Source organism: Maylandia zebra, linkage group LG16 (assembly GCF_041146795.1).
Source record: "Maylandia zebra isolate NMK-2024a linkage group LG16, Mzebra_GT3a, whole genome shotgun sequence".
In the NCBI taxonomy this organism is placed as follows: domain Eukaryota; kingdom Metazoa; phylum Chordata; class Actinopteri; order Cichliformes; family Cichlidae; genus Maylandia; species Maylandia zebra.
Window position 1 is genome coordinate 5,647,148 of NC_135182.1, and position 10,589 is coordinate 5,657,736.

At 38.2% G+C, this 10,589-nt stretch overlaps 1 protein-coding gene and 1 long non-coding RNA gene across 7 annotated transcripts in view; one reads left to right on the forward strand and one right to left on the reverse strand.

The window, feature by feature from the left end:
* LOC101470398 (interleukin-1 receptor-like 2) overlaps positions 1 to 8,615 on the forward strand; it is a 27,438-nt gene extending 18,823 nt beyond the window's left edge. For all 4 annotated transcript variants that reach the window (XM_076874642.1, XM_076874638.1, XM_076874641.1 and 1 more), the window contains exons 6-12: positions 973 to 1,035; positions 1,214 to 1,346; positions 1,493 to 1,647; positions 2,794 to 2,934; positions 3,951 to 4,118; positions 4,929 to 5,209; positions 7,552 to 8,615. In XM_076874642.1, coding sequence (XP_076730757.1) covers positions 973 to 1,035; positions 1,214 to 1,346; positions 1,493 to 1,647; positions 2,794 to 2,934; positions 3,951 to 4,118; positions 4,929 to 5,209; positions 7,552 to 7,839 — 1,229 coding nt within the window. In that variant the 3' untranslated portion in view covers positions 7,840 to 8,615. The remainder of the gene's footprint in view (positions 1 to 972; positions 1,036 to 1,213; positions 1,347 to 1,492; positions 1,648 to 2,793; positions 2,935 to 3,950; positions 4,119 to 4,928; positions 5,210 to 7,551) is intronic.
* Positions 8,229 to 10,589, reverse strand: part of LOC143412877 (uncharacterized) — a 29,529-nt gene continuing 27,168 nt past the window's right edge. For all 3 annotated transcript variants that reach the window (XR_013093393.1, XR_013093394.1, XR_013093395.1), the window contains exon 5: positions 8,229 to 9,324. This is a non-coding gene — a long non-coding RNA (uncharacterized LOC143412877). The remainder of the gene's footprint in view (positions 9,325 to 10,589) is intronic.

Sequence of the window (10,589 nt, forward strand, 5' to 3'; positions counted from 1 at the left end):
TAGTGAAGGAGGGCATGTGGAGGGTGGGTGTGATAGAAAGGGGCAATAGGGATAGGGCGAGATAGAGGCAGATGATCTGCTGTGGCGCCCCATGAAGGGAGCAGCTGAAAAAAGAGGAAGAAGACAACAGAGTGATTTTTTTTTTTTTGTCCATATGTAAAGATGAATTATAAAATAACAGTGATGATACAATAAGTAACTGTATAGATGTGCACAATGCTCTTCAGTCATAAAGCTGGTATTTCCGAGCACTCAACTTGGTTTTCATTTACTTGGGTTTGACTGTGTCATAATTATCCCCCGCTAAGCCTCATGTAGCTTATAGGTTAGCACCTAGATACCTCAAATTATGATTCACAGATTCACTTAGTGAAAATTGTTATGTTATATCTTGAACAAGCATGTGGCACAAGACGGGGAAATACAAAACAAAAACTGTGTTTGCCTTGGGCTACACAAGATAAAGACCTCGTCAGGAGCCCCCACACAGCTAAGAAGGGCAGCTGTGTCTTTGTTCTGTTATTCAAGCAAGGTTTATGTTTGACTGCTAACTGACCGTGATATCCACTTCAGTTAGTCAGGCATATACAGTAACGCCCTCAAACACAAACAAAACAGAACAGAACAGCTCCCAAACACTTGCAAGCGAGCTGAGGTATCGTGACTTCTATACTGAGCGCAGTTGAAAGGACAGAATCACGGTTGCCCAACACATCCCAGCCCAAAGGCCTCAAAGACTATCTTGACACTACTGTACGTTGACAAAAATCCGGTGAAAAAAGCATAATCGCTTCATTTTAACAATAAAAATAATAACAGAAAAAGAAACATCAGTTGTGTTAGTAATAATGGTTTCTTAGGTTTGCTTACTGTAAAACTGTGAAAGAGAAATATGATTCAATTTCCATTATATCTTTGTGATTATTCAACCTCTACTGTAAGCTACACAGTATTTGATGTTCTCTGTTTCAGGGGATTACTCTTTGGTTCCACAAGTGCATGAACCCTCCAATGATGTAATCAAAGCACAGAGCGGTAAGTCCTCTAAGATCTTCTGAGAAATGTGGTGTTCTGTTGATTTCATATTTATGTATCTCAGGCTTCATTTAGGCCAACATATTGGGTTGAAAGTCACAGACTTCTGCAGGGAGAGTAAATGCTAAATATACAGTTTCATGTTTATACTGAGTCACTGTTTTGCGCATGTTTTCAGGGTACAACTTCAGTAAAAGGTGCCTGGTGTTTGTGCTGGGTGTTGGGAAGCCTATCGTTGATATTTATTGGTTGGACAAAGATGGATTCTTTGAGACTAACACCTCTCACCGTGTACACATGTTAGAACAGCGGTCAGTACCTTTTTACTCTAAATCTATTTAATTGATCTGCTTTATCAGTGAACCAATGTTCAGAGTTGATGTCTTTTGAGACTCCTGCCTTAACAGGCATTTTGTCACATCACCTTTTAACTGTTTCATCTGATTGTCCTCGACAGTTTGCTGCCCCAAAATGGCTCCAGTAAAGGTGCATGGTTAGAGACCTGGCTGATATTTTCTGAGCTAAGGGAGGAGGACTTCTACGTCAACTACACCTGCCGTGCGTACAGTGACAGGGGCTTTCCTGAAAGATATTTCAGTCTGCAACCAGAAGGTAAAAACAGAGTCTCCCCTAAACATGATATTTTAGTTTGTCTCTAACCTTGAGCAATCAAAGCTTTACATTTGAGAATACCACTCACAATTACTTAATCAAGTAATCTTTTCATTTAAGTGATTATCTTATACATGAATAAGAATTAGTTAATTACAATACAGAAAATGTTGCCTTCAATGTAAATGTTTTGCCTCTTGATAGGTGTTAAACCACCAGCTAAACCAAACACATTAGCAAACTTTCTACTTAATGAACACAGTTCATAATAGCAATGCAGTCAAATTGCTGTTAGGGTCCCACAGCTGAATAAATAGCTGAATGAACTGTTCATATACAGTAATTGTTATGACTTGGACCTGTTAATAACTTAGTATGAAACCTGCACCGCTTTAGTCAAACGCACAGCAAAATGAAAATCTGAAAATCTTTTGAGGTCAATCAAATAACAAGCTTTGATAAGTATTTTCACAATTTTACATATTTTAATAAGTCATCATGGTAATGTACCTCACTAAGAAATCACCTGTATAACAGTAAAAACCCAGGATTTGGCGAGGCCTCAAAGAGCAAACGAGGCTCATGTAAGAAACATTTAGTATCATGATAACAGAGCCATGTTCAAGGTAAATAAAGTCTTACTATGACTTTATTTACACTCTGTTGTCTTCTTTAGCTATGCTAAATGCTATGGCATTTAGCATAGCATCTAATATTCAGACAAACAAACAAAATAACAAAGGAGTCTATATCTAAAGTATTATTTCTAGAAGATTAGAAATTGTTACAAACATGCATGAATTGTAGTTCTCGGAGGCATTATTAGAACTATGACCAGCAGAGGGAGCTGTTCAGCCTGCTCAATCTACTCAATATACATAATTAAACCAGAGGCAAAATTTCATGCTTTCAAAGATGCTGGTGAAAATATGAACATTACAAGAGGAAGTAGCTGAAAAACAGTTACATTTTTACACTGCTATGTTATGCTGTTTTTATACCAGTTAAATCTCATATAAATGTTAATTTGACTGAAAAGTAATTTTTTAGACATTTGAAGCCATAATGAATTTGGAGCCAGTGCATCAGCAGCAAATATATAATCTAAAATTTTATGTCTGGTATGTTTGCTGTTCATCTCCACAGATCCAAGTGCCATAGCTATCGGATCTGTGCTTGGTGGTATGATGGTTCTGTTTATCATCACCGTCACCCTATACTACCTTTTTAAGATTGAAATAGTGCTGTGGTTCAGGAGAGCATTTCCAGTCTTTTACAAAAATAAAGGTAAGTTCTCAGCAGCTTTGTAGTTATTAATGTGCAATTGATTTACGTATTATAAACAGAAAACAATAGCAACAATAATGTCATCTAACAGTACAGTACTTAACAATGGAAATACCCCAAGCAATGTTTTCAGCTTGCACCTTTACTTCACACACAGTACCCACATATTCACGACAACCTACAGAGTCATAAACTCTGCATGTGTCAGCAGCGAGAACAAACAAAGGAAACAAGCTAACCACAGGACTGCTTACTCTGCTTCTCATCAAATGTCATTTGCTGATTATGAAAGAAAGGGATAGCAAACACTGGACTGCTTTTGCTAAAAGTCGATGATTCTTAAGACTTCAGAAAGCATCCACGGCTGAATCAGTAAGAAAAGTACTGTTTGAAAACCCGAACAAGAAGGAAAACAGCGTTACCCACACAGTTTGACATATGTGAAATCGTATATGCAGATAGCGAAACACAGAAGTAGCACGTAGTTTGATGTGGTAACACCTCAAAAAGAAAGTGCAATTGCAGTAGCTACGTTGAACATTAGCTTTAACGTAGCTACTGTTTGCTGTCATCATCAATTAGCATATTGGTAACTTTATTTATTTATTTGTTACACTGTTGCTTGAACAAATTGTTTCATGCTGAATTTATTCAGTGAATTTAAATGTTTTTACACATGTTTGACATAATGTCTCCAATTTGCTTCCAGTCTAAGAAACAATGCAGGATAGCTGCACATGCTCGGTGAACTCCAGGCATATCTGCCGGTTTCCCGATGGCTTGGTGTCTTGGGGTCATTTTGCAATAAATTACATGCAATGTACCTGTCCCTGCCTGCTTGGTAGCACACTGTCTGACAATATAAATCTAACTTCTTGTTGCAAAGCATGAACACAGCAATAATTAGAATAACTGAGTTTATAGATGACAGCTCTAAATATTTAATTGAAAGATCAAATTTTGAGGGTTTTAGTCGAAACTATGCATGTCATAAACTTTTCCTTTTCTTGTGTTAGACTTGGATGGGAAGCTTTACGATGCCTATGTGGCATACCCACAGCCCTGTGACCTCGGATTCAGCAAGGATGTGGAAACATTTGCCCTTCAAACACTGCCTCATGTGTTGGAAAGGGCCTGTGACTACAAACTCTTCATAGCAGGCCGTGACTGCCTGCCTGGGCAAGGTAATTTACCCACAGCAAACAGTACGGAGACATGTGGCCCAGAGCCATTTTTTAAACCACAGAGCCTAACTTGCACTGTTTGAAGAAGGACTGGCATTTAGTATTATAAAAAATAATAATAACAACAATTTCATGCTTTTCTTTAAATTAATTTGTGATTTTTTTTATCCCACCCATTATTGGCAGATCACTTCAAGATCTTAAATATTATTAGGCTGTTTTACACGTAGCAAGCTTAAAATCTTGAAAGACTATCCAAAAAGCTTCTGTTTGCATTTCATTTAGCTGGTCATGGTGTATTTTTAAGTAAATACCATGGGCTGTAGGTGGTAAAAGCTAGCCTCTTTTTGTCTTCACTTTCTTCCTTTACGAAACTGCATTAGATACAGTATATATGAGAAAGGATTTATATAAGTTGTTTTGTGGTGATCTTGTCTTGCCTTTTCAGGGCGGTCAACAATAACTGCTAGCTAGAAATGCACAAACACAGACGAATTCCCCAGTGTTGTACACATCAGCTTGTTTCATTTTCAAATATTTTGCCTGTTGATGTGACTTCCTAAGTAGAAAATATGTGGCAAAGCCAAATTATTTATTTTTTGTTCATGCAGTTAAAAAGTAGCATTGCATTAGCTTGTGAAGAAAGGCAATTTGGCTGTCTGCTGCGATGGTTGCATTTACTTCTTTTCAGTTTAAAAAGGAATAAACTTCTAAATATAACTGTTAGAGCTGCATATAGCTAAGTTTAAGTTCCCTTATTTAGCTCCTATTTTCTAACCGTGTGTTTTCATTATTTGTTCCCTCCTGCAGCTATGGTGGACTCTGTTGAAGAAAACATACAAGCCAGCCGCCGTGTCCTCCTTCTCTACACTGCTTCCTCTTTTACCACCAAAAGACATACAAGCAGCACCAGCAGTAATAATAACAACATTTCTAAGAGCGGTGAATGCGATGATGAAAGTCAAAGAAATGCCAGTGACAGCTTTAGCATTACAAGCTCTGATGTTGGTGATAAAGTCTGTAAAGACACAAGGCAGCAGCTGGAGTGTGTGGCAGCAATGCACCGAGTGCTGATCGAGGGCTCCCTCAAGGTGAGGAAATAGACACTCTTCAGAGGCACGTCTCTGAAAAAACTGCCAGACATCAGACTAATGTCAAACAGAGGCAATTGCATATCTCGCTATTAAACATGAACTCCTACACGATCAGGAGCTGAGCAAAAATTGGCACACAGGTACATATTAGGTCCATTCTTATGTACACTACCGGTAAAAAGTTTTTGAACACACCAACTTTTCCAGTTTTTTATTGAAAATGATGCTGTTTAATGTTTCATGCACTCTGAAATAAAAGCATAGTAAAAAATAAGCAATAAAAAAAAAAAAAAGCATGGAATCAATTTATAGACCAAAACTTTTGACTCATCAAAGTTGCCACCTTTGGTAGATGATAGCTGAACACACCCGTGGCGTTCTTTCTACAATAAAAATCAAATATTCTTCACAAAGTTCTTCCCATATCTGTTGCAGTTCAGTTCACTTGTAGGTTGCTTTGCTTTCACTCTTGTGTCCAGTTCATCCCAAACCAGCTCAATGGGGTTTAAGTCTGGAGACTGTGCTGTCTGCTCCATGTTTTCAAACTTATCATTTCGTTCTTTTTCCCCAAGGCAGTTCTGGCATAGCTTGGACTTGTGTTTTGGGTCATTATCTTCCTGTAGGATAAACCCCTGCCCTACTACGTGCATACCAGAGGGTATTGCATAGCACTCCACAATGGTGTGGTAATCATTTTGGTTAAGAGGGCCTCTCACTCTGTACAAGTCACCGACCATGAATTTGGCAAAACAGCCCCAGACCTTCACACTTGCCCCTCCATGTTTCACAGTTGATACCACACACTTTGGAATCATCCTTTCGCCAATTCGATGTTCGTGAAGATTTCAAATTTTGATTCACCAGTCCATAATGCCTTCTTCCAGTCTTCAGTAGTCCAATGGTGGTGTTTCATGGCCCAGGCAAGCCTCTTTGTCTTATTCTGACGTCATAGCAAAGGCTTTCTTGCTGCAACTCATCCAGTCAACCCTGAAGCTCAAACTCTTCAATTGAAATTACTTACTATGGCCACTATTGAGCTGTGCTTGAAGCTGTTGTCCTGTGAGCCACCTATCACACAAGATGTTAGCTCTCAGAAACTTGTCCTCTGATTCATTTGCGGCGTTTCATCTGCCAGACCTCTTCCTGTCAGCATTTGCCCCAGTTTCTGAGTGCGTTTTGATGGTGAAGGAAACTTTATTCACTGAAACCTTTCTTTGTAATTTCTCAGTAGGAAAGACCTACATTTTTAAGTGTTATGCTGGTCTGTCTCTCTTCCATTGTTAATTGCCTTTTTTTCTCGCCATTTTTGTAGCAACACACCACTAACTGCAGTACAATACTGTTCACAGATGCTCACGAGGGTTTGGTACCACAGTGTGTTCCAACATTGCTTTTATGCAGACAGAGGGGGTTGTAAGTAATCCAGAAAAACTGGAACACCTGTAGGAATTAGTTGCACTAGCTTGATCAGTTGCACTAGCTTCAGCTTGATCAAGCTTGATTAATCTCAATTGCTGCAAAACAGCTTTAAATTGTTAAAATATATTGTGTCCCCTGAAAAAGGCGACACGATTTTTGTATAATTCTGATATGCACATTATATTTCAGTTTTTGTTAACCTTACCTTTTTTTTAAGCCTCTGACAGTTCAGCCCTTCCCTTGCACCAGTTCAAGCTATTCATTGGATCTCAATGTAATGAATTGCAATAAATACTTGGAAAAACTGGGGTGTTCTAAAACTTTTGACCCGTAGTGTATGACAGACATTATGAGGTCTTTGTGTTCCCTAAAACCACAAGGAATGGGCTAAAATGACAACAACACATAATTATTCATGTAAAAACATGAATTTTGTATAAGTCTGTATTTCATACAGATAGATAGATAAGTATAAGGGAAAAATATTACAACATCATAATATTTTGTGATGTGTGAGCTAGATGCAGATGCCCAAATCAAATTCATATGGCTCCGATCTTGATCAGATTTTTTTAGTATGGATTTCCATTCTCACCTATATCAAGCTAACTGATCAGCTAAAGAGGCAGCTGAGAAATTTATTTCTGTGCTAAATTTTGTGATGTTAAACATGAGTGTAACAGGAGGACTGATGGGCATTTCATAAGTACTGACTGTACTTCTATCCCAAAATCAAAAAATATTAAATAATAATGATAAATGTAAGAAGTGAATGCAGAATTACTGATTAATGTGAAGTTCAGAGCCCAGAGTTTATTTCCTGTATCTGATTCTAACTACAACTTTAAACAGAAAGATACCCTTTTGCCTAATGTGTATTAAATCATTCCACCGAGTCTAATCTAAGCTCTGCTTTGCAGGTGGTTCTGGTTGAGCTGGAGGAGATCACGCCTGCTCAACTGGCTCTATTTCCAGAGTCAGTGCGTCATCTGAGGAAGAAGCAGGGTGCCGTGTGTTGGTGGAAGAACCAGAGGACGAGGGAAAGGTGGAAGACGTGCATGAGTGGAGCTGATGCAGAAAAAACTGGAACAGACTCACAGCTGTCAACATCCCTCTCCCCTTCCTCTAGGTTTTGGAAGGAACTGAGGTATCACATGCCTGTCCGGGGCAAGAGGGTAGTGTATCCTGAAACAATCGCCTTTCTGTAATTCTGATGGCGATCTGTGTTTGTCAGATATTGAACCAGAGAGTACCTGGTTTCTAATGTAAATGTGGCAGTTGCATTTACTCACTCACAGGTAGATCGTGGGCACTGTTATCAGAAGCAGTGACACCAAGACCCTGAGTCAAGTTTACAGCACAGGCAACTCCAAATGTTCTCTCAGCAGAGATGTCACCTTTACCTTCTGTGGAACTTTTCAAGTAACACATTGCAATGAGTATAAAAAAAAGTGTAAGAAATGTGGAAAGTATTGGCTAAAGATGACAGCTGGTCATGGACAGATCAGTGCAGTGTCTGAATTGTCCACAGTTTGTATGTGAACTGCTGACAATCAGTAACAGAAGGGGCCTGAAAAATAATGCAGATGAAAATAGCTTGAATGGTCGTACAGTTATTTTATTACCACAATCCTCAACATCCCAGCTGACACTGGGCGATAGGCATATCAGGAAATGTACATATGTATGATTAAACTTGTAAATATGTAGAAAAAATATATAAATTAACATGTAAAAACTGTAAAGAGGAACAACCAGAAAAGTATACATTCATGATGATTTTTTAAATTTATGTATATTATTTGTAAAAACAACATCATGAAATGAGGCTGCATAAAAATCTAGGTTAAAATGTATGCGCTAACATTTTTAATCAATGATTTTTTTTTTTTACTTATGATTCTGGGAAATTGTAAATACTCTGTTTTCTATTTGAATTTTGTTTTAAAGTGTGACTATTTTGCAAATAAAAAGATTATTTTCAGTTTTTACTCTTTTCCATTCCTCCTCAAGAAACATACACCACAAAGACACTGGGTCTAGTATTATAGCGTGGTTTTTTTTTTGTCAATTTACTTCACATTTCTGCTACACTGATTTTACTTAAATATAAAATTCCTCCCCAATCTTAAATCTTTGCTTAAACCATGTAACATGTTTGTCAGTGTACATGAGTGTCATAAAGGAGCTCCATATTTGTGAAAATAAGAATGGAAAATAAAAGAAAAAGGTTGCCATCTGGCAGCTGTGCATGGATGCTATGTTAAAAAAGGCTGAACATTTCAAATAGCAAGACCATATCATGCGTCTAATCTACCTAACTGCAGCAGGTAAATCAAACAAAGGGGCTAAAGAGATTATTGGGTACATTTATACACACACTTAGGATTTGAAGTGCCTTTAATTTGGTTACAGATCATTTAGAATATTAGTTTGGGTTCATTCACCAACCAACTTCTGGTTAGTTTAAAGAGCAAGCATAATATAAACACTCAGTTGGTCACTATCAAACACTGGCTCATGTTAATTTCTTCCTTTAGCTTTCAGTCCCTGCACTGCTCTCAACTTGCGTCTCAGGTCAGTCACGACTGGGAAGCGCCACTGTAGTTCAACCCTGTCGTGTCTGGTTCCAAGTCTCGTGGGCGTAGTCATTCGTTCCCTTTCATCATGCCCAGACGTGTAACTGGATCTCACTGGTCATAGACAAAAAGAGAAGGAAACAGACGAGAGTGAAACAGATACGAAGTTGGATTTTACAACAACGTCGAATATAGGAATTTTTAAAAAACAAACATTTGTTGATTTTTGTTTTAATGATGCTTTGAAAATCAAACATTTTTGTAAATCTTAGAAGTCATCATTACATTTCCACAACCATCGGATTATTTTGAACTTAACAGTGACTCATGATTTACAAGTCATTCGAGACGTCAAGGGAAAGAGCAGAAAACGGCATTTTTAACACTATTGCATGTTGAGAAAACTGTGATTGCCATTTCGTCATTAGTGAAAATAGTCTTGTGATGACTGTCTGTAAAATTCTTTGAAACTGGAGAAGAAATTGTAGGAATATTTTTTTTTAAGTTTGGATAAAATCCAATATGTTGAAAAACGCCACAAAGAGCTTTGAGGTTTGAGAGAGTGGATCCTAGGGAACGTTTACATTTTTGTTTTGAAAATCTGGCTGACGATTTTCACAGATTGACGAAAAATCAAACTGCATTGTAAATGTAATAATCTGAAAACACTGCGCTGATCCAAGCTCCAACACAGTTTCTGGGAAGTTTCACAGCTTTTTCCAATAACGGATTTGCAGCCGCATCCGTGTTTGTTTTATCGCTCTTTGAACAACTAACAATTCCCTCGTTTTTATTCATCCTTATCTCAGTGTCACACTAAGAAAAAGAATACGAAATATTGGCTTTGAGTTTAACTAAATAAACTGTTTTAGAAGGAAGTACTTTTTAAATAAATACACTCAACAAAAATATAAACGCAACACTTTTGTTTTTGCTCCCATTCCCCATGGGATGGACGTAGAGACCTAAAATTCATTCCAGATACACAATATAACCATCCCTCCCAAACAGTGGTCACAAATCAGTCCAAATGTGTGGTAGTGGGCACATCTGCTATATTGAGATAATCCATCCCACCTCACAGGTGTGCCACACCAGGATGCTGATCTGACATCATGAGTAGTGCACAGGTGTACCTCAGACTGCCCACAACAAAAGGCCACCCTGGAATGTGCAGTTTTGTCTCACAGCAAAATGCCACAGATGCCACAAGCAATGAGGGAGCGTGCAATTGGCATGCTGACAGCAGGAATGTCAACCAGATCTGTCGCCCGTGCATTGAATGTTCATTTCTCAACCATAAGCCGTCTCCACAGGCGTTTCAGAGAATATGGCAGCACATACAACCGGCCTCACAACCGCAGACCTCGTGTAACCAC